Here is a 25,050-nt window from a genome sequence, read left to right as displayed (position 1 = left end):
GCATTAGTAATAGTGTAGGTTAAGAAATCCTGATCCATCTGTTTTATTTTGAGTAGTGTTAGTAAGAAGATAGATAGCTTGAACTTCCACTGGGCATGTCCCTGAGGGATTGGGATGGTGGCCTGGGATGTGAAAAGGCCTAGTTTACATGACTCTTCTGTCTGATTTTGAAGAAAGTTTCTACTCTGTATTAGGAAGGTTGGGTTTTGCACCACAGTCTCTGTTTCTGCCTGACTGAGCTGAGGTATGTTTTCTAGATAGTGCAAAATCTGGCACCTGAAACGGTCTCTTGAACCTTAAACTTGCATGTCCTCAGTTGACACCAGCATCATTGCCATGATAGTATGTGTCACTTCCAAAAAACAGCACTCTCTGGTGAACATTTTGCAAAACTTTCTGCAAATTCCGAGTTTGATAATTTTTTTTTTTCAAAGGTTTTATTTGCCAGCTGTCTGACAATACATTTAACATCAGGAGTGATCTCATGCTTGAGCTGATTGCTTTCAAATATTACAGTTCCACCATGATAGCAGAGTAGAATTGTAAATTAAGATATTTATGATGCAAGGTCACCGTCCTGAACAAGTGATAGGCAGTGGTGAAACTAGTAGAAAAATTTCAGCTTCCTAAGAAAGCAGAGAAACCTAGTTCGGGAAATAAAAAAAATTATCTTTTGGAAGCAAATATCAAAAAACAGGTTGGGGAAAAAAGAAAAGTAAATGGCAGGATAAAACAGGGTCTACTCTTGCCTTCCAAATAAAAATAAAACTAAAAAAAAAAAACCAAACAAAACAACCCAAAAGAACCCCCAAAACACTTACCTCAGTGTACTCTGTGGTCTTGCTGATCAACCAAGAAATAGGCTCTGCACACTGCGTGAGTTTTTGTTTTAATGACTAGGACTTTTTCTGTAATCAAACTCTCATAACAAGATGCCACTTCTCATTATTCTGCAGTTCTACTGATGGACATTCAGCATGTAAACTTAATCCAGATGCTGAAAGCTCTATGTATTACATTCTAGGTTCATACCGCAAAGAATGACTTTACTATTTGTAAAGTTATTCTGTGTTTAATTTTTTCCTAAGATAATTTGGATTATAGCAATTGTTAATCACAGAGTATAATGGGAGGATAAACGAAAATGTGTGATAAGATAGTATACTGTGGTTTGAGTAAATAAATTATTTACAGTATATAATTTTATATTTTTAAAAGATTTTCTTAAAATAAAACAACCAATTTAATTCTGCTCAAACATTTCACCTTTAAGGGAACTGTTCTTGGTCCAATGTAGGCAAAATTCTGGCAATTCAGTCAACCATACCCTTACACTTCAAACACAAAGGAAATAGGCTATAGTTTATTATTGTTCATTAAAGTCTACAGCAGTTATTCCTTTAAAAATTATTGTTCTAAATAGTGTCCTACTTTCAAACTAGAAATTTAAGCTAATGTAAGTCCTATGGGTCACAGACAGCAGTCATCATGGTTTCATGGGAAGCACTGCTACACTATTCCTATTACTCCAGATTTGCTATTTCAAGGTGCGTCTTTTGCTCTCATTATAGAAGACTGTTCAGGCAGTATTTTGCCTCAGGATAATTTTGATTTATTTCAGTGGACTGATGGCCTGCTGGTTCAGTTAAGTTATTCTGCCTTCCAGGGAAATTATTTAAGCTGTTAAAAAATAGAACTCCTCTCTGAGTTTCAAAGTAGTGTTAGTTATTCCAGTGGTCCCTTACTAGTCAATCACTGTGTGATTACTTCTAAACCAGGTACACTGATTTAGTGATATGCAGTTTGGAAGGAGGTTTTCCCATCTTACTGCACTGCAGGGCTTTGTCGCACAATCAGCCCCAGCTCCTCTCCTAGCAGTGGCAGTGATGGCAGGTAGAGCCATCTACCTGCACTGTGGAAGCACTGTGCAGAGTTCTTGAGAGATTTTTATTTCCTTTGGCTTGCTCATGCCTGCAGGACATATAGAATAATAAATTGTAGGTCAGGTCTTTTAGATGAGAGGAGAGCTTCTTTGTACAAATTATTTTGTGTTTATAGAGAAAGTCAGAAATGTATGTACTGTGCCTACTTTCCTTTAAGCTGCAGACAAGTGATTTTAGATATATATAGAATGATTAATTCTGAAAGGAGTCTTTTAGACAACAATAATAATAATGATAATTGAGTTTGGAGTAGTGCAGTGAGGAAAATAGCCACAGCACATACATGTAGGCCCTTCTGTATGCAAAGAGACAATTCAGGAATCTAAACAGAAGTTGACTTGGCTGAGGATAGAAGAAATGAAGTGGTAATATAGTTGAAAATTATAATTTATTATCGCTATTAAAAAATGCATTCAGCACATGTTGTACAGAAGCATGCTTGCCTTTGAAAGCAGTCACAACACTGGTGCTTCCAGCTGGGGCTCTGCATTTCAGCAGTGGTAATTTCCCCCTCTCACTAAGCATTGTCATCAACATTCATTGTCTCTGAGCTGCATCCTCTCTAAGCATGGTTAGAGTACTGTAGGAGAACCAGCAAATTCTCCTCTTACTTCCACTTTGCATCAGTAATTCCACTGAACCAAATTGATCTCCCAACTTCTTTCTATATTATCCATCAGCGTGTTTCCATAAGTTAGAGTACAGCACACAGGGTACAGTACTTAAGTCCATATGCACAGCTGCTGCCTGTATGACTGGGTCTGCCTTCTTCACTGTGAGAATTTTTGTATGGATCTCAGTCAATAAAATAGATTAGTGGCTAAATAAATGTAGCCACTTAAGTGTGCTAGGATTTCATATTCATTGGGTGCTTGTAAGACATCTATGGGTCTTTGTTGGATAATTTGGGAATTCGCAGCTCCTTGTAAAACTTGACCAAGTCACAGTTCCTTTATTTAGCTTAATGAAAGGATGTTCTGCAGAAAGGATGAAAAGTTTTGATGTTATAAATAGCAGGAGAGAGATGGACAGATGGAAGGAAGGGAGGGAGGGAGGAAGGAAGGGAGGGAGGGAGCGAGGGATGGAGGTAGGGAGGGAAGGAGGGAGGGATGGAGGGAGGAAGGGAGGGAGGGAGGGAGGGAGGGAGGGAGGAAGGGAGGGAGGGAGGGAGGGAGGAAGGAAGGAAGGAAGGAAGGCAGGAAGGAAGGAAGGAAGGAAGGAAGGAAGGAAGGAAGGAAGGAAGGAAGGAAGGAAGGAAGGAAGGAAGGAAGATAGATGGAGGAGAACAGAGGAGCAAGCATAGGAGTTGTGCATGTCCTCAAGGATGAAAGGATCAAGTTTAACCATGAAACAAAGGAGGAAAATAACTAAAATACTCTTCAAAAGATTAAGGAGATAATTATACTTAGGTAAAATAACCTTAACACCCTACAGAAGTAGCACTATTTAGCTTTCACTGTCGAATCAAGGGGTGTGATTGACTCCTTGGATCATTTGCAAGTGTCTACAATGTCTTTGTCCATATCTGAGCCAAACATACTCCGTTTTCAATCACAAGAGAGAAATGGAAATGTTTTGGGCACATTCACCTCTTTCTAAAGCTGTCCTGGGTTCAGCAGTAGCAGTCATTTTTCTCCTTCTTAGTAGCTGGTGCAGTGCTGTGTTTTTGACTTTCAGCCTGAGAACAGCGCTGATACACCGATGTTTTTAGTTGTTGCTCAGTAATGTTTACTCTGACCAAGGACTTTCTGAGTCTCATGCTCTGCCAGGGAGGAGGGGAAGCCGGGAGGAAGCAGAGACAGGACACCTGACCCAAACCAGCCAAAGAGGTATTCCATACCACAGCATGTCATGCCCACTATATAAACTGGGGGCAGTTACCCGGAAGGGCTAGATCACTGCTCAGGTTGGGCTGGGTATCAGTCAGCGGGTGGTGAGCGGTTGCATTCTCTCCCCTTGTTATTTCCTTTATCATTATTATTATTGGTGGTAGCAGTAGTGGTTTGTGTTATACCTTAGTTACTGAACTGTTCTTATCTCAACCTGTGGGAGTTACATTCTTTCAATTCTCCTCCCCATCCTTCCGGGAGCAGGGAAAGGAAGGGGTCGGGGTGAGCGAGTGGCTTCGTGGTTCTGTGTTGCCATCTGGGCTTAAACCACGACAAAAGCGTATCTCTAAAAGAGATCAGACAAGCCATATACTGAAAGTACCAATTTCTCTTCATTAAGTACAGAAAGGAGGCCACAGTTTGCAAGTCATCTGTAAAATCTACCTTCTAGATGTCTAAAATGAGGGGAAATTAATCCTGCCTAAAAGATACTGAATCAGTTCATGGCTAAATGTGATGATGGGCTCTCTACATCATTTCGTCTCTGCCTCAGTTCCTGTCTGCAAAATAGTTGAAATGTGCTATATTTTCCTCCCACTCTCAGTTTGTCAGGTTTATTCCAGTAGAAGAGTGTGCAACAATGGACTCTGCCTTACTTTCCCAGTATCTTACTGTCCAGTATCTAGCCCCACTCTCATTTGCTGTGCTGGGTATCACGATCATATTACTTACAGGAGCAGTGACCTGTCTGTGAACTTGAATTATATGTATCATATATCATTGTACACAGTGAGAAGTCTGCTGATTGCTTTGCTTTATACTATTCTCAAGTAACTTATTCGTAGACGTGCATTTCTAGATACAATAACTAAGGAAATTTCCATTGACTCTTTGTTTTCCTTTTTTGCTTTGACCAACAATGTTTGAAACATTATCAAAACTTTTTTTTCCATGGTTGTGGGGTTGGTTACTGTCAGTAGAAGCACTGGTTTACACAGCCTCTGACTTCTTACACTTATTTCTATGAAATTATCTCATTTGCTGTGGTGTAAGACTTTCTCTAGTGCAGGAAAACAGATTAGGGAGCTGATGCAGTCTAACAATAAGCCAGCAGAACCAATTGTTCTGTTCCCATAATGCCAAATATACAAGGTTTCTGAAATGTCAGTTCAACATCTTGAGGTCACATGCTTTTCATTGGCACACTACTTGTGAAAAGGTACACATTCATCTAACAGAGGCATGATGGAAGGACCCACAGGCTTATCAACCTCTTCCAAATAGATCTATCTCAAACCAATATACTTAATGCATAGGAATTTTTCCCTTTAATTCTAAGAGTTCTAAGTTTCTGTCTCCACATCCCACTCTCAGATTTTTATTTACATTTTAGTTTGTAGCTTATGATAGTTCACTCATTTTACAGTGGCCTTCAGAGGTTCTTTGGATGGAAGAAGTTATTCTTACTGAATTAATTTCTTTTCTATGTAATATTTAGCTATAGTCAAAATATCTACTGTATTAAATGCATCGGTTCATATGTGCTCTGTTATTAGAAGATTAAGCTTTAATTAGTATCAACTAATGAACCCAGTATGCCTCTACTTGGGTGAGTTATATGTACATTCCTTGGGAGATTCATCTTTCTATGCTAATAATTTCTTCAGTCTCGTGATGGTTTGCTGTGGTAGGACAGACTTATCAACATATTGCACATAACTTCTTCAAATATCATATTCTATAAAGTCAAAGCTTGTAACAAGAAACAATATAATTTATTAGGTCAAGTCTGACATAATCAAACAAAACCCCATAAAATTCTCAGGCATATAAATTCTTTTTCATATCTGAAATGAAAGTAGCATACTTCAAGCAAAGTACAGAAATTGGTCTTAGTTCAGTTTCATTACTGTTAATCACTGTGACTGTCTGAGAGAAGAGGATAGTTAACATCTATGAAGCTGAGGGAACTGTTAGTAAAAAAGGAAGGTGATAAGGTCAGTAGCCTCTACTGAGTAGAGAGAGAGGGACAGATTATTATCCCTTGTGGAGTCACAAGGGTTAGCAAAAGAGATACTATGGAAAAAATCATATAATGTGAGATAAACTAGCCTTCTCACTGAGTTCTTGATTTTATGATTTTTACTATTATTAGTAATTTTAAATTTTCTTTTTACAGTAGAATAATTAACTTTATATCCAGACTCACCTTCTGAAGGTTTTAGATACGAAAAGTGACAACTGCTTTGAAATGGAGGAATGCTGACAAAAAGAGACTCTTGATTTGTAATTATGAGTTCTTTCAAGCATGCAGTTTCACCAGCATTAAGGCAGTCATGTCTACAGATGACTTACGTAAAGTCATACTCATGTGCATTCTACACTTCCCATAAAGACCGCTACTGCCTGATTCATATACCAAAAGATGACAGAAATCACTCAAACCTGAAATTGAGGCAGGGAAGACATAGCCTACAGGACGAATTTTGTGCAGTTTGGATACAGAATCCATTAAATGATGTGGCCATGGAGCCAACCAGAAATATCAAGTCCTGAAATTCAAGATGCCTTTCAAAAATTTACTCAAGAATGATTACTGAGAGACTCTGCTTGTCCAAATAGATCAACATTTCCACAGGCACCTAAAACTAAAGGAAATTAGAATGGAAAAGTTTATTTAAATTCTATTTCATGTGAGCATTACTGCACAAATTTCTCAAAACATTAAGAAATATTTCGTATGCAGTGTTTTTATGAAGTTTAAAAAGCTAGCAGGTCAGTGAACAACTTTCTGTATCTCACCAAAATTTGTATTTATTTTCTGTGTTATTATTGCAGGTGATTATGTAGTCATGACTATATACTTCGACTTAAGTAGAAGAATGGGATACTTCACTATTCAAACATACATTCCCTGTATATTAACAGTTGTTCTTTCCTGGGTATCCTTTTGGATTAAAAAAGATGCCACACCAGCAAGAACAGCATTAGGTAAGTTGTTAATAATTCCCTTTCCTGCTCTTTTTTGTGTAGTTCCATCACTATAATTTGAAACTATCAGCAAAGACACCACTGGCTATACGCTTTGGATTATTGTTACCACATCTTGCAAACCCACAGTTACTTACCACTGAAGCCTCTGGTTTTCTGCCTTTAATAAGGTAATTAAGAGTAAACTTTTATGACCCTTTGGAATAACACTAGCATAATATTCTAGAATTAATGTCTGTCTCCTTGTTCTCACTATGATATTTTAGTGACATTTTTGAAGAATAAATTAATTGCACTGCTGGTTTCCTTCCTTTATGAAACTCTCCCCCACAGGGCATTAAGTCTTATATATACATAAAACTGTGGGATATAATAATATTAACTCAAACGAAGTGTTTTAGCTTGTGCTCTTGAAGTTAAGCTCCACTCTAGGTGTATAGATATTTTTCATAGACTGTGGAGAATTATGCTGGTATAGGTTTTCCAGCAGCTCATATATGTCAGGACAAATGTGTGCATTTTGGAATTATGCTTTAGGATACACCTAGAAATGTTGACATTTTGTTCTTATGCCAATAGGAAAACCTGTATGTTTCGACAGCATCAAGGGCACAGGGCTATATAATAGGTGTACAGCAGAACCAAAGAAAAACTAACATTTTAGTCCAGACTGTGATTGCCAAGGCTGCCAGTAATAACTCAGTCAGAAATCTACCAGTCTAAGAAAAAGAGGAAACTATGTCAAGGTTTATATGCCTGTTTTCAAGCGTAGACATTAGCATTCCCAGCTATTCTTTCCTTGTTCCTGCAGGAGTTTGTTACCATCTCCAGTTAACCAGCTAGACTGTCTAAATCGTTTCATTTCTAAAGAATATATTATTAAAAACTGACCTGCCTGACTTTTTGGACTGAAATCAGACAGGAAGCATTTGTAGGAGCAAATGAGTCTCCAGGTTTGAGAGGGTGATACTGCTGCAACGGATGACTTGAGGATAAAGGCTATGAACAGGCTATACCTCTTCGGAGGCAGCCTGCAGCAAGCACAGGGTTCTCAAGTGCTGCTGTGTGCCAACAAGCCTTCATTCAACTACCGTATAGGAGAGGCCATCTGTACAAAACACCTCTATTTCCCATTCCCCTATACAGCTGTTCAAGAGTCATCACTATTCACCATCCTTTTTCATCCAAGTAACTAAGCATTTGCTAGAAATAGTAGTTACTTATATGTGAATCAATTTCTGTTAGATGTCTTTCAAACACCATGTAGAGATGCTCTACTTCATCTCAAGAGGAAGCTTTCACAACACAGCCTTTACAGCCTTTATACAGTTGTACAAAATTACTTGTCCTGTTTCTGTCTGTCTCTCTCCTGCACTAATAAATTTGAGCAACCATCCATTCTGAGGGTGCTATGGTTTCTAGCATAAAGTTCCTGAAGGCCCTGAAAGGGAAAAGAAAAATGAAGTGCTAAAAACTCTGCTAAACTTCATTCACTCTGAATGAGATTTTAGTGGCTAAGTCTCTTGAACTTGTCTAGAAGTCTCATCCCCCTTCCTAAGTTCTTCACTCATGCAAAAATCATGCAGTCAATCATTCAGGGTTCACTAAGCCCTGGGTAACAAACATTCTTCCTCCCAAAACTTCTAATGCTTCAATAGTTTAGTAACTTTCAGCTGAATGATAAAAGAAATATATTACCAAAAATATCCTCTAAGCTTAACTTTCTCAATAGCCACAGCTTTATCGAAGCAATGAAGCTATATCCCAGCCATTCCTACTATCAGTCCTTAGGCATCTTCCTAATGGAAGGTTGTATCGGCTTTAATTCTTAGTGAGTGACACAGGGCATCCTTCCAAACCAAGAGCAGCTCAGTGACCTGGAGCTGTAGAAATAAAAGTCTCAGAGAACCTGTAATAAGATGACTGCAAGCAGCCAGCACTGATTCACACTTTACAGATATTTCTTCCTTAAAACCCATTTTGTGTGAGATCAGCACAAGAGCATAACCTGCTGGATTTTCTCCAGAAGTTTGTAAATTTAACAAGCATTGCACTTCTGACCATTGTAAGTCATGTGACACCATGTGGGTCCAGTTGTCTAAGGTTATTTTCCAATAAAGAAATATTCAGTCCTCACTCCCTTTATGTGAGTGCCAAAGTGCCTTTACACTGTGGCCTCAGCAATGTGACAGACCCTAAGACAGAGTTATTCTGTGATCCCCATCTGCCTCCAGGACCGCTCAAAAGACTATAAAAAGCTGAGGACAGAGCGGCTGTACAACTGCCTGGCTGTGTAGACTTGCCTCCCTGGCCAGAAAATTGAGCAATAGGTCTTTAGCGTACTCTGATGAACTCCTTTCTTTTTAAATTCAGTGTCTCAGTGGAGATAAGGAAAGATTGACCATGCTTCATCTTTTAAATAAGAGTCTGAAGCCTATGTTTGTGCAGAGTCACACAGCATCCATTTAGGTTATCCTTCTTAATGCATAACAGAAAAGGGAGAAAAGGTATCTAACAGTTTGCATTACTGATTTTTCTTATCAGTGTTCGTACCTTGTCTCTGAGGGTGGTTCCCCACATCACACAGCTCTGTTTTCCAATTAATTAGACACAGAAATAGGCTAGATCACTAGTCGCTGCAGTATGACTTTCCCTGCCTTGCCCACTAAGCCAGCAGGAACTTCAGACAAAAAATGTATCCATATACTGAGGTCATGAGTTCGAAACATGAACATTAAGATGAAATGTTCCAAGGTTATATTGAATGGCTATCATGACTACCTTCTAAAACTCTGATGAAGAATTAAATTACTGGGCTAAAATATAACTTCTGAATAAATAATATGTACATGGGTCACCTCTTTTTGTGCCCAGAGTTGTGTTGTTGCCAAACTGGCAATGACTCTTGGGCTGACTGTTACCAGACTGACTATTGACTCTTGGGCTGCAGTTACCAGATGTTCCCAGTTTACTGTAGGTCTGCTTATATAATGCAACTTACAAATCTGTCTGAGCAATAGCACACATCCACATTTGGATAGTGGCACATGGTGAAATTGTAATACAGCCAAGGGCAAACCACTGAAATTGTTCTGCTAATTAGTTGAAATTAATTGTAGGCTCAGTGCACCCCAACCTGCTCCGAGTGTAGCTGCATTAATATAAAGGGCTAGCATCAGGGAAATATTTCATTCTCTGAAATTAATGAGTAATTTCTTAAGCTACTGGCAGCTACTCACAGTTACATGAAGGGCAGGTTTCACCCCTTTATGAATAACACTAAGTAATAAGCTATTTCTGTGCTGGAAAAAACCCCAACAATTGAGGTATTTGGCTGTGAAGGAAAAAATGGGACCATAAGTATCCTTTCAGCAGCACTGTCCAGACTTATCAAAGCGCTCTTTAAGAACTTGGCACCATAGTCCCTTTTTAACATGTACTTCGAGGAGCTGCTGCCCAGAGTGGCAATGTGACTCACTCTAGGCCACCTGAAGAGTCAGTGGGAAACTGGAAATAGAATTTGAGTATTGGATGAGAACTGTGTTTTATAATTGCAGCTTATTCTGCCCTCCATTCAAAGAGGAAAAAAAAAAAAAAAAAAGGCTCACTGCTGTTTCTGCTTGTCTGTAGTAATCAAAAGTATATTTTCCCAGTGTTCATAGTCAAGAGCAGCCGGCAAGTATCTGAAGAAAAGTCATGATCTGGAAAATAATAATAGGTTGTTTTCCTTGAAGATGAAGGGAATTAAGTTAAACTGAAGCTTTCATCCCAGTTTCCCCCTACTTTTTCAAAATGGGTATAATATGTAATAGGACTAGGCAGTTACTATCGAGCAACTTCAAACTGCAGTTTAAATAAAAAGTGGATATCAAGGCCAGCAATGTGTTGATGTAAAATAAGATACAGATCACGTTTAATAAAAGATGAACATCGCTTCATTGCCATTCCATCTTAAGCTCATTCTCTAGAAAACCAAGCAAGTGCTCTAAACAGGTGCCAGAGCTGGTGGAGAAATTAGGTTTTTAAACAAATGATGGCATGAGTAAAAGCAATAAACCTTTTCTCCAGTGTCCCACAAACATGCCCTTAGGAAAATAAGCAAAAATAAGCCTCTGTGACCAAACAGTTTCTAACACTGAGGCTCTTGCTACCTCATTTTGCATATGGTTGTCCAGTTAGCAGCTTTCAAACTAATTTTGAATAACTGTTTAGGCCAGTGATTTAAAGGTTAAAGTGTTTTCATGCGTTATGTATCCCTGCATCAGTTGATCTCCCAGACAGTCCTTTTTTACTTATCAAATAGCATCTTCGGTATGGAAGTTGTTCAGAGAACATAAATGTCACAAAATGGTATTTATACACAAACTTGGAAGCTCCCACTTAACACTTGTCCACCTGAAAATTCTGAAGCCAGGTTACTTCAAAGCTGTGCTTGCCTGATATTAAAATTCTGTTGAAACTGTTCATGAGCACTGTGAACTTCAGTAACAGACACAAAGCTCACTTTGCCATACAGACCTCCCCAAAGTGGGAGACTTAACAATTTCATCTGGCAAGGTTTATTGCATTTGAAACCACTGAACAACTGAATTCTCTGAGCTTCAGAGAAAAAATGAGCTACGTGCATGGAATGTAGATATTCTCTTTGGAAATAATGGGTGATGCATTTTATTCATAAATGCATATCTATATTACAGCTGGTAAATGTATAGGAATACAAAACTGTACCATCTGGTACACCTTCTTTCTCTTTGCTCTTTGCTTCTTGGATGTTTCTGTCTTTGTGTTCAGCAATCTTACCTCATGCCTTTGCCATAATTCAAAATATAATTTATAGTCCAGAAACTACAATGTTGTGATAATGTTAAACTTTCCTTTCCCCAAGGTTTTATATACTTGTAGCAAATGTTTTGCTGTCAAAGAGACTGAGGATGGACACTATTAATATCTGAAAACCAAAATGGATCTTACACCATTGTTGTTTCTATAAATTCAATAGAACCTGCTTTGTTTCAATCAACCAAAATTAGTCCAGAGCCACTCAAACCTCCTAGATTCTACATCAGTGAGGCATCTACAACATGACTTACTAAACTGGTTTTGTTTAGCTCTCACCCAGAGCTGCTAGATTTTCACATTCTCAAGCACGATGCAGGCAGGCATTCACATTCAGGCTTAAGGCACAGATATAGGACTCATGTTGAGGACTTCTATACTTAAGCACAGAGACTAACGGTAATTTTCCTTTAACTTCTCTACCTTCCTGTCCATAGTCACTCTGGGAGCTGTTTGTCATTACAGATACCTGCACAATACTTCTTGTCACAAATAATACAAAGTTATACCTCCAGAAAAATATTACATTGTCAATACAACGGTCAGTAGAAAAACCGTAGATCTTTGTTAGCCTTTTAATTAAAAAGGTGTCCTAAAGTAATACGAAAGCCTATCATGGGATGAGCAGGAAATAAAAGCTTTCCCTTGAGACCAGGTAAAAAGACACTGTATGTCATGCTGGAAAAAAACTAAAGGTTTTAAGGAATTTTTTGAAGGTAGTAAAATACCTGAGAGCTGGTGCATGTGCACATGGCTCTGAAAAGGGTGGATTTGTGTTAGAAAGTGTTGAAGAACTTAATTGCATATTGTAGATTATGTCATAGTCTGGGTACAGTTCTTCTGAAGCTAGTGACTCCCAAGGCCTGAGTCAGAGTCACACAGAAAACTAATCAACCTATGGTTAGCAAGTGCCAAATCTAAGCTTGTGAGTCAATACCTTTTGCACCTGGACACCTTTGCCAGTGACTACTATGAGTGGCCAAGGATGGGCTTTGCCTCTGGAGCTTTTTCAAAGCATCAGCTAGTGACAGAACTGATGTCGAGGGGTCTGGAGAGGATGCTGGATCATGGCAGCTATGCGTTTATATTGGAAAGTAGCACAGATGACAGGAAACAGAAATATTTTCCCAATAGCTTTTAGATGTTGAAGGTACATGCAAAGCCCACATTTCCTACTTCCTATCAGCATTACTTTCATCTTGATTATAGGGTTGTGGAATTTTGCAGCAACTTTTTTTGTTGTTGTTTCTTTGTTTGTTTGGGGTTTGATTTTGTTTATAATTTATTATTCATTGAAGAAGAAGGCTGAGGCCCAAGCAGTAATCTGCCTTCTGCCTTTTTCAGGGACTTTCTAATGGTTTTAATGCGGAGGGTTATTCGTGTGAATCGATGTAGTTTATATCAAACACTACAAATCAGAGGTGGGCATTCCTTCACAAACATAACGTAGTCAAAAGTAATACACAGATACTTTTTCCTCTCCAGAGTGCCGTTTGTGGGAAGTAATTTTTTATAAGGCGTAATTTCAGTCATCCGCTGTCATTTCAAACACTGTGTATCATTGCAAAATATCACTTTAACTATAAATAGAAAGATTACCTTACAATTATTTTGGCTTAGGGCAGGATCTCTCTTGAGACATATTTGAGTGAGAGCTTCATTTTTTTTCCTGAGCCATTGAGGAATTCCATTTTTTTTTCTGTCAGAAGTCCTGCCATTCATAACAAATGATGAAGTATCAGTCCAAAGGGTGAATGAAAATACTTCTATTTCTCAGGCATGAAGAGGAATTATATGAAGTACTAGCAGCCAAATAACTGACATCCTATAGATTTCATTCTAGGACTGGTTATATTTTTTCAGGATAGTTATGTCACTTTTGTAAAGATGAATAGAAACAGCTGAGGAAAATTTTGTTTACAAAATACTACTGCCTCTATTGATGTAATTTTTCATATTACCAATGAAATTAATGAATTATTTGGGTTCAGTTTGTATTTCTAGGGGATTTTTCTTTGTTTGCAAAGGTTCTTCTGCAACATGGAAAAATGCTGCATAAAACTAAGTCTGGTTTCTCTCTGCAGGCATCACAACTGTATTGACCATGACAACTTTGAGCACCATTGCAAGAAAGTCATTACCCCGTGTGTCCTATGTTACCGCTATGGATTTGTTTGTCACTGTATGCTTTCTATTTGTCTTTGCTGCTCTGATGGAGTATGCAGCCCTCAACTACTACTCAAGTTGCAGGAAACCAAACTGTATTAAGAAGAAAAAGTCGGTAAGATGGCCACATTTGAATTTCTTTTCTAGCATGTGCATGGCTCAGAGAGCAGACAACCATTCAATGGCAGCCTGTAATCCTGTGATACTCTGCTGTTCCGAGCTCTTATCGGTTTATGGTGTGATCTGCTCTAAAAGCTGGTAGAAAATGGTTGCCCACAGCAACAGCAGAATCAGTTACATGCTAGGTGAGTGGCCTGTTCCTAACTGAAGCAATCTGCTGACCATGAGGCAACAACCCTGCCTACAGGTCTTTTGTCCGTGTGTCATAAAGGACTCCCACTGAAACAGACTGCATAGCTTGTTATACAAACATATGCACATCAATGTATATTCAAATGGATCTGCTATTTCTCAGCTTAACGGGTCTAGAAATACTTATTAACTTTGCAAATGGCACTTCAAAGTCTCCACTTGGAACCAGGACTTATCTTTAGCCCTGTGAGCTTATTCCCAAGTACAGAAACAGAGGCCGCTCATAAAGGTTTTATACATAGCTGCATTTTGGACCAAAATACACTTCGAGGAGTAACACTCATACACCCCCAGAAAGCTGTTTATTTAGAATCAATTAAAACAATCATGAAGAAAGAATTGCCTGGTGTACTTTATAATTGACTACAAGGATAACAGGGGGCAGGATAATGAAGAAAAAAATCTCAGTGAAAACATAGGGAAGGGGAAGTGGATTGTCTACTCAAGGGCAGTGGAAACTATTGTGTTTGAGAATATTAATTGGGCATGTTGGATGCCATTTTGTGTAATGGAGGAAATAAGAACATTTGAAATCAGGAAAAATCTGAAGGTGGAAATTGAAGAGAGAGAAGGCTAATTTCAGGGAATAATAGGTCATGAAGTAAAAGGTGTTGGATGAAGAGCTATACAAAAGAATTGAATGAGAAACTAATGAAGGAAAAGCTGAAATAAATATGGAATTAGAGAAAACCTAGAAAACCAGTTAATGAAATTTCCATCAGACCTCTAATAGTATCTTTTAAAAATGCATTGCTCACAAAAGGCAATAGACTGTTGCCAAAAGAAAAGTATGAGGCCATCAAAATGAATTTGCTAATGATGAAACTGAAATTATAGAAAGACTGAATGAAAAAGTCATGAGTCTCTTTGTGAATAGGATGTACCTCTAGACATGAATAAAGATAAGTGAAAGCATGCAACACTGATGAGATTTAAATTAACGTAAGAATCAACACATACTTAGCTGTTGTTTGCTAAGTAATTCATCTAATGGGTAGAATAAAGATTTTAAATAGGTGGAACTAAGTGTGCATTCTACTGAAGTTTCATGCAGTTTTAAAGTGTATAGATATTACCCTGAATATACAGAATATTCAGCGTTAAGTGTTTAATGGACAAATGCATTTAAATGCTAGGTTTAAAAAATGCTATTGAACATTAGATGCATATGAAGTAATGTTTCCTTCTGAATAATTCTTTTGTTATCTTCATTTAAGCTACCTGATGTCAGTTTTGGCCATGTGATGGTAAGTAAACTATTCAGTGAAAGCAATGGAGGCATGAATGTATGGTTGACATTTACTTGCAGTATAATTCCTGAGAAAGCTGTAATGCTGTTATACTTTACCATGACTTTTCTATAAATATTGTTTTATGTTTTTGTTAAAAGGTCAGTTTGGTTTTGGCTGTGGCAAAGGAACATAGCTGCCTCTTTCGATAAGGACTTATCAAATTATTTGGGAGAGAGAAGGGTCAAATGTATAATATTACATATTATTTTTGCCCCAGAAATTCTGTTTGTCTGCTTTATACAATACTGCAGTTTCTCACTACATTTTATAAAAAAAGTAGTAAGCACAAGTTATGTCACAAACTTACATGGAGTTTTAACTAAGTTTCATGAAAAATAATTCATTTATGCATATCTGTAAAATCTTTAGTAAGCTTTCAGGTGGATTTTCAAATTATTTAGACACACTAGTTTAACGCAGTTAGTTATACTATATCTAAAGATGGAATAAATTCTATTCCTGAAACCTCCATATAACTGTTTATATACATACAGAAGTGATAAAACTGAAACTGAGCACAAAATTGTGTCTCCTAGTTGTATGAAATGTGAAACTGCAATCCATACTAATATATATAAAAGCGTACAGAGGGCTAGTTACTTAGCTGCTTGGGTGGCCTGATTCCTAATTACCAGGTCCAAATAAGAACAGGGACAGAAATGAAACATTGCTTTTGCATTTCTTGGTTTGAATATGCTGAAGTTTTTCATTTACAACTGCTTGCTCCATAACAAACAATGTTCTAGACTTTATTTTCAGTTTTGGTTGGGTTTTTTACCATGAATTTTCTGATGTACTTAAAGAGCTCTATAGCACTGAAAATCTGCTCATTGACAATGAGCAGTTTTACAGCAAGCATTGCATTTGTACACTCACTACTGCTGTCACTCCCTGGACAGACTTATCTGAAAGATTAAGTTAATAAGGCACATTGAGTGGGTAGCAGTACTTTCCTTTTTCCAATTAAAAAAAAAAAATGGAAAAGATACACAATTAAAATGACAATAGGATTTAACACTTAGTCTCTGGCTAGACCTAGTCAATCTGATCTGCTTGGAAAATATCTGCAGCCTTTGCAAGCCCTTCCTGTTCACTTTTCCATTTCCCTCTCCCTCTCCATCTCCCTCTTCTTTTTCCTTTTCCTTTTCCTTCTCCCTCTCCCTATCCCTCTCCAAACTCTCTTCTTTTTTCTTTTCCCTCCCCTCCCTTTCCCTCTCCTTCTCCCTCGCCCTCTCTCTCCTTTTTTGTCAGTATAAGACAGATATTGAACAGAGCCCTCTCCTGTACATAAACAACTCCCATGTTCAGACTGTAACACAACCTGCATATGTCTCTGACTCTCAAGGTATCATCTTGTCCTTTCCAACTTGTAGTGATGCCACCTAAAAGGTGAAATTTATTAATCTTAGTATATCCATGCTCAAGTAATCCCAACCCTTGTTTTTCTCCTAGAGAAATCTCCACACTTATATCTTGTCTGAAATAATTTTATTTCAGTGCTGGGTACTGGGATGGTGCCCACTGGCTGAGCACCCCTTTCCTCCCAGCCCCAGCTCAGCAAGATGCACAGGATTCAGTACTGTCCACCTTCACCTTGTATCTAGTCACTTCAGTACCCCTACAAGCAACCAAATTAATCAGGGCATTTATTTTCTCTTCTGTCATGAGCAGATAGTTGATAAAACAATAACAAAAAAAAAAAAAAAAAACAAACCACAGGCTATTGATAGATAAGAAAGTTTCCTTTGCAGCACCAGGGCACTTATTTATCTTCACTTATCAAAATCATCTGGAGAGGTCTAACTTAACCTTTCTTCTTTTTATTATAAATATTATAGCCAGGCATAGAAAATTTCAGTCCCTGAGTAGGAAATTTTCATAAAAGACTGAAATAAATGAACAATATGTGTCACAGTGGTATAGCAGAACTCCATGTACTCTTTAGTCATAGTTTTTTTCCTCTCTAAAGTGCTGCAGTCAAAAAATGATTGCTTGTGCAATAATCTTAGCCTTTTTCTGTGTACAGCACACTATAAACCTCTGAAATCAGCCACTTGAAATTTACAAATGAGAGAGAAGACCATGAGGGTGTAATTTCTGCCATCTAATCTCAGATATAGAGTCATTAACAACAAACAGATTTGGAATAATCTGCTTCTAAAAGGCAATATATTTACAGTCCACAGCACAATGCACCTATGAGATTTTAGCCATTTACTTATGATGAGATGAATTGAGTCCTAGAAGCAATTGGCTGGATACCATAGGAAAGTTGCTCAGATGTAGTTAACTGTGTTGGAGATGCCAACATCTAAGCAGAAGGATGCCACATCAAATTCTTATCTCAGAGACCAGCATTTTTAATGAGATAGGTAGTAGTACTGTGTGTCAAACCAAAGGGCTTGTAGAAAGAAAATTAAGTCAATAGAAAAAGGAAAATTTCCACCAAGGCACATCAGTCCAGAGTGAAAGTTTTCAGATGCACCCCACCACCTTCAACACGAAATGCTGAGTATTATGTATAGTAAGTGTTGAAGCAGGACCCAGATCATCCTGCAGAATGTAAGCAGGCATGAAGCAGAGGTATGCCTAGATTGTTAATAGGCACCCAGCATGCTCCTGCAGGCAGAGGCAATGCTCAGTGCAATCACAGGGAGATGAAGGTCCTCTGAGGTGGAAAAAACTGCACTGGCAGGGCTGGAGTCTGCTTTGTCAGGGTGGTGCAGACAGGCAGTGAATCTGATGGGACCTTTCCTAGTGATGCCAGTAGAGGAAATGACATTTGTGAGGATAGAATGGGTGGCTTGATGAAAGAGGAGACTTGTAAGAAAGTACCTTTCATGAAAAGGAAATGGTGTGATAGAAAAGCTGACAAAGTGCATATAGGGAGTATATTGAAGAAGAGGTCTGTAGGAGTGAGCGGTGCTGTGAGGATGCGTGATGTCAAAATCTCGCATTTCTGAGCATGGTTAGTGCCATACACACTAAAGGGCACAATGCCTAGGGGTGGCATTTTGAAATCCTGTACTGAAATAATCATTATCTGTTGACCATACCTCTTTTTATAAATTATAGTAAAGTTCAAAGGCAGCAAATGAATCTATAGTAGGTAGAGATTGTTCTGTAATTAAATGATGGGAGGCGACATGTTCCTTATTTTTCAGAATCCACTCTAAATGTAGTAGCTACTAGTGTTTAAGGAAACTTGACAATAGCATTCTGACAGGCAAGTGAACACCTAAGTGTAAAAAAAAAAGATTATTTGAGTTACCCAAACTGGAAATACACCTAGAATTATTTAACAGTCTACACCGCAATGTCTAGATGGAAATTTCACCTGAAAAGGCATCTTTTGAGGGAAAGAAAGATGCTCCCTAGATCTAGAATTTCTACAGTATCAACCTCTTTATTTCAGCTCCTGTAAATTTTTTTTCTCATGATTCTTAATTTTGATTTGTATCATCCATGGAAGCTTATCAAAATGTTGGTTTCTTTTTCTCTCCTCAGAATTATTCTGTACTTGATATGAGACCACCAACTACAGTCATCACATTGAACAATGCCATGTATTGGCAAGAATTTGAAGATGCGTGTGTCTATGAATGTCTGGATGGGAAAGACTGCCAGAGCTTTTTCTGTTGTTACGAAGAGTGTAAATCAGGCTCATGGAGGAGAGGACGGATTCACATAGACATCTTAGAACTGGACTCTTACTCTAGGGTCTTTTTTCCTACATCCTTCCTGCTGTTTAACCTGGTCTACTGGGTTGGATACCTCTATCTTTAAATGTTGCCTGTAGTGGTGAAGACTGCTGTGTTTTCACACTGCGGAGGAATGGTGAAAGTGGAGAAAAAGTGAAAGACACTGTCAGTTTCATCTCAAATTATAAAAGCCACATTAACCTTCACCATCACAAAGCCTGATGAAGAATTTTAATATGTAATTGCCTGAAAAAGAAAAGTGTGGAAGAATTCTCTCCTTACTGCTGTTCATTTTAAGGAAAAGATCCTTACCAAATTCAATTGAATTTGTAGTGTCAGCAATGTTTATGAATAATGACTGTATATTAGAATCTCTACTGTTCTCCCTTGGCATAGAAATTATACACAATTCAGGCAAAGCTTAAATATGTAATTTTTGGTTTTCATTCCTATACTTTCTTCAGAATGCTACCATATTCCTGAGGCTCATAGCAACATACACTGGCACTGGCAAATAAGCCAAAGCTGATGAAACCACTCATTTGTATTTAGTCTTGCTTGAGCTATGTCCCATAGATTTTGGGAAATATTTTATCAGTGATCTCCTTGCTATAGAGAAACCACCAAACGACAGTACGAAATGTGTCTGGTGTGATCAAAACATGGACGTTACTTTCTGGGATTCATGGAAGTAGCCACTTACCTACACATATTGGTTTTAATTTAAGGTGAAAAGGAAGAGTTATGAGAAAGCTATTATTTTGATATAAATAAAAGACTTGCCTATCACTGAGGCAGCTGTAGGCATAACTTCTAAAATTTTTCAAGCTTTTAACTGTCTTTTTTATGACTGGTTAAACACAGGATGGTCATTGATTTTTAAAGTACTTGAAGCAGGACAAGATTCCTGCTTGTTTGTGTCATTGTAGCAGATCATAGTTGATATGCCATGAGTAAAAATCACTATATAATAGCACTAGGAATATGTGACTTTCTTCAGATTAGAATTTACTAAAAAGTGCTGTCATGCATTCTTTTTCTCTCAAAGTTATTTTACAAAATTGAAAAACATGTGTGCCAAAGGACATTTTTTGTTCCTTCCATAAAATTAAATATTGCAGTCCTTACTCACAGCAGTTGTTCCCTGGATCTGAGCTGAAGACTGAACACTTTTCATTTCACTTAGAAAGGGCATTATGGGAACTCATTTGGAATAATCATGGAATAGTAACCACATGTAGGAAAATGTCATTTTCATTTTTTCCTAAACTATCAACTAATATAAAGCTGGGGTTTTTTTTATTTTTTTAAGCTTTTGAGCATTAAATTCTTAAACTACCCATTTTTGAAAACTAGCTTTACAGTGTTAAACTAGATTACATATTTTAGAGACAGTCTTAATAATTACTATTAAGCAAACAGAACAGATTCAAAACTAAATAGCAATGTCTTGTTACTACCCTTTGGATGACAAATGGTTACAAATGACTAGAGTTAAAACATGCCTAAACCCAAAATTCTGGGGTTTTTTTGTCTTCTGAAGGACCTGATCATCTCAAAAAAATGTCTCTTTCACACAATATTTGATGAAAAATAAGTAGTAGATGTGATTGAGGAGCAGTTATTTTTCTCCTCAGAAGGAAAAACCTGCAAACAAGCAAAAACTAATGCAGTGGTAATCCTAAAAGAACACAAATTCTGTTGTGGTCTTTGAAACATCACTGTCTGTTCTTGCTGTTGCTCTGTGATTCCAGTGAGATTTAATTGAAAAAAAAAATACACAAAAGTTAATTGTAGTTATTGAAAATACTTCCTTCTGTTTTTCTCTTGTTTAAATTATCAGACAGAATTGGATTTAAGTGGGGTAGTCCTTTCTAAGGACTGAAAAAGATCAAATTAGAAGCACAGACAAGAAACACTTGGGTTAGGTTTTTTAGCAAAATCTGCCCAATCTGATGCCTTCTAAATCCATGATAACCTTCTGATTTAAAAATACATGTTGAAGGTTTTGGTAACTCTCAGTAGCAAATTACTCTAGAATCTATTACTCTGTAAACCTCTGCATCCTGCACTTGGAAGTGTGCATTTTATTTAAGAATGTAAGTTATATTTTCATCAGTGCAAGAAAGCCATTGAATTGAATACCCTGGCCTCTATTTATGAATTGGTCTACTCTAACAACTGCATTCAGCCATATTTTGAAAGAATAGTAGAAATATTTCAAAACTAAATAAAAGAATTGAAAGTTATCATTTAGGGGCCTGATCCTGCAAACCCTCTGCACAATCAATTAATTTTGGTGGGAGTATTGAAACAAATGAGGCACAAGAAGGTACCTTCCACCATTAGATCTTAAAAAGCTCAAGTGAGGTTTATTTAGCAGTTGCATACTTGAGTGAATGTCCTGGGAGTAAGTGTGGAAGTGGAATGTTCCCATTTTAGATGATGAGCATATACTTTTCTTACACTTCCACTCATGGCTATCCATTCTTGCTAAAAGCATACAATCCCATCAGAACCTTCCTTGGAAGACTGATTCTGCTAAGTCTCTTCATACTGCCTTTGTTTTCTGGGTGCTTTCATAAACAGAAGTTGGAAGTATATAGTTCTATTTGCCATGGTCCTAACCAAGAATGAATCTGCGGACACCACTGGCTTCTGCTCTTTTATTGACAGCAGAGGACATATTCTGCAGTGTAATGTATTCTCTTCTGGGGTTGTGTGCAAAAAATGTATTTATATGGAAGGTGAGCAGCCACAGGCTGGCAGGTTCCAGAATGCGTTCCTCTGCTTATTCCTAGTTGCTTGGTTTACTCTCTCTGCTTCACTGCTCTGTCTTTGGCAGCCACTGAAAACTGAGAGATAAGGGAAGATAAGCTTTCTAGACTCTGCAAGCTCTGCATCATTCAAAATGCAATTATTCTAGACATCTGGATAATGTGGTCAGAATATATCTATGTGCCATATCCTTCTGTAGTAGTAAGAATATTCTTATTAACCTTCAGATATTCTTTTGTGACTTGAAAAAAATTAACAGGTCTGTGCACAGCCCCATGAGAAATGCAAGAACCACCTTTTAGCATTTTGGACCATTTTCTTCTAAGATAATTTAATTTTCAAAACTTACATTTCTTCAATTACTTCTTTTTATACTTTAAGGAAGGGAAGGAAACAGAGAAAGGCAGAACTGAGTTACTAGTGAGATGAATGAATTTGCATATGTATGTAAAACCACAAAATCAAGTGTCTTCACATTACACTCCTTCCTGTTTGAAGTTACAGAAAAGATTGTGAGGCTTTGCTTGTCTAACCAAGATCTTCCTTTTACTTTAACTTTACTTTTGTGAACTTTTTACTTTAACTTTAACTTTAGATCTTCCTTTTCCCAGGGAGATCTAAAGTCAAACCTCTTATTCTCTCTCTTCAATTAGAAGTTGATGGACAATGTTTTCCAGCGTTGAGAGCAACGTTTTCAAGATAGTTAAGAATTTATAAAAATATTGGTCTGCTTAATTTAGTCTTCTCAGTTCTCCTGGCCTGATGCCTAACATATTGACAGCAACTTCTTTACAGTGATTCTTCCAAGAATAAGTGTATGAAAACTTGAAGCTAGTTTATTCTGTGTCTATTTCAACCAGTAATGTGGAACTGAAGTACACCACACACCACACAATTTTTATGTAACTTTCTAATCAAGAAGTACAGTTGTAGATTACAACACCTCAGGCACTTTGATAGTCTTTTTTCTCTTTCAGATGCTAATTTTCTCCTCCACCGATTCTCACCTGTGTATTGGTATATTGTATGTACCAATAAAAATGCTAAAAATTACAGCAGGAAGAATCAAAAAAGCCAGAACTGTCTTCATAGAGACAGCAATGAGTAGTGAAGCTAAAAGAAGAAGAGGAAATTATTTCTTATTGCTGTGCAGTTCTTATCTGTCCTACTCATCTTATTCAATTCTTCCCACCCACTACCCACAGCTAATTCCAAATCATCCAACTGGTGGTTTGCACATTCATCAGCTGGAACAGCAGTGATACATGAGCCGTTAGCTGATAGAAAATGATATTTTTGGAACTGGAGGCATCATGCCAAATGGCTCAGATAGATAGCTATCATCTCGAAAACTTTCTGCAGCCCTAATGTGTCTCAGAGTCTAGCACCACATGTTGTTGCATGAATTTATCACAGCTCGCGTTAATTGGTCATTTCATGAAGGGAAGAATGCTTGCCTCCTTTTTACACCAAATTTCACCATACGCCTAGGAAAGTGTCTCTGCCCTGCCCATGCTCCAAGCGACCAGGTGCAGCTCTGGAAAGACCTAATTGTTGCACTGCTTTGTGGGCAGGGAGACTCCATATTTTAAGACAGACTTCACCAGTCTCAGAATCTGGAGGACTAGTGTTACTTTCTAAGCTGTAAAACAAAGCACCCTTTACAACTTATAAAGGATGTCCATAACAGACTGTACTTGCCCCATTGGTTGCTTTTTCTGGGTTTCCATAAAGCACTAAGAAAAGGCAAGCCATACCCCATAATCTTAGCTGCCTACCCAATTAGATTACTTTTTTCAAGGGATATTCTTCTCTTTCTTGCTTACGGTGAAATCTTTGTGCCTCTTACATTAGTGCCTTTAGGATTTCTTGATGTCAAAGTGTGTACTATTCCCAGCCTGAGAGTTAGAAAGAGGGACAATGACCTTGCTGGAGTTCTTCCTGAGCACTACAGTGACTGACCAATATTCTAAATATCTTCAACTTAAACAGTGAGCATTTACACTGAGCATTTGTCCAATTTTGATTTATATTTTAAGCAGTCTGTAGGTTTCTTAATTCCTAAGTAGCAAGGAAACTGCAATGAGATTTCAGCAGTTTGGCAGAATCCTTCCTTCACTCAGCAACTTCATTCCACCAAGACATGCAGACATGCAGAGCATATACTCAAGGCTAATGTTTACTTCATCCAGGTCACTTCACAGAAGACTGTTTAAAACAGGCAAAAAAACCCAAACTATGCATTGGGAATGCATTTCCACCACTGAAAGGTGAAGTTCTTTTTCCTTTGCAGCTTTTTTTTTTTTTTTCTGAGTTAAATTTAAAATCTTCCTCCCTCTCTCCCTTCACCTATAAAATTAGCAAGAACAAAATCACTCACGTACTGAAAACTTACACTGAAACTTACACTTAAATACTGAAAAAAAAAAGAGTATACTATAATCTTATACTATATTTATATGCCTAAAAGCTTCTTATGGCTCACCACATTGTCTTCTTGAAGGATTCTAGTATGCATGTGAAGAGGAAAGCCTTACTTCAAGACTGTTGCCTTAATAGTTTTATCTTTTCCCCTGGGATCCATGGTCTGTCTGGAAAACAAACAGAGAATATACTTTCTTTATCATTTAGACCACTGTTTTAGATGCAAAAAACCCACACCACCCTGTATGTTGTATCTAAAAAGAAATGATGTTTTAATAGAGAAAAGAATAATCTCCATTTGAATTGCATTGCTCTGACAATAATTTTTTTGGACACCATACCTGTGGTGTATAACTTGAAGTGATATGCTATCCTATAAACCTGTCTAGGACTAAGTCCTGAATTAGGGATAAATATTGCTCTAATAATCCAATTTACCTACCAGCTGTTTCTTTAAATGACTTTGAATTGTGAATGACTTCAAGCACTTGGTTAGTGATCACTAACGTTCCTCAAGGGAGATATTGAAGATCTGTGATGATGTATTCCTACAGGTTTTACTTTCTTCTATTTTTTCTCTTTTGTTGTGGGTCTTCAGGACAGTGTCTGTGTGCATCTGGAGTACTCAAGGGTTTTCCCAGAATATATGTGAAATGAAAAAATAAAATTCATCATGAAGTTCAGTGCCTGAGAGCTGGACACCTGAGAATTCTCTGCT

General features: G+C 37.6%; 1 protein-coding gene across 1 annotated transcript in view; it reads left to right on the top strand.

Moving 5' to 3' along the window:
• GABRG3 (gamma-aminobutyric acid type A receptor subunit gamma3) overlaps nt 1–19,215 on the top strand; it is a gene marked incomplete at its 3' end in the record, with an annotated part of 324,626 nt that extends 305,411 nt beyond the window's left edge. Inside the window, exons 7-10 of the mRNA XM_080612497.1 lie at nt 6,611–6,763; nt 13,684–13,880; nt 15,355–15,384; nt 18,937–19,215. Of these exons, the coding sequence (XP_080468623.1) occupies nt 6,611–6,763; nt 13,684–13,880; nt 15,355–15,384; nt 18,937–19,215 (659 nt within the window). The remainder of the gene's footprint in view (nt 1–6,610; nt 6,764–13,683; nt 13,881–15,354; nt 15,385–18,936) is intronic.
• Nucleotides 19,216–25,050: the final 5,835 nt, after the last annotated feature.

Source organism: Psittacula echo (assembly GCF_963264785.1).
Source record: "Psittacula echo genome assembly, chromosome: 3".
NCBI classification, from domain to species: Eukaryota; Metazoa; Chordata; class Aves; order Psittaciformes; family Psittacidae; genus Psittacula; species Psittacula echo.
This window is presented reverse-complemented; position numbering and strand designations above follow the sequence as displayed.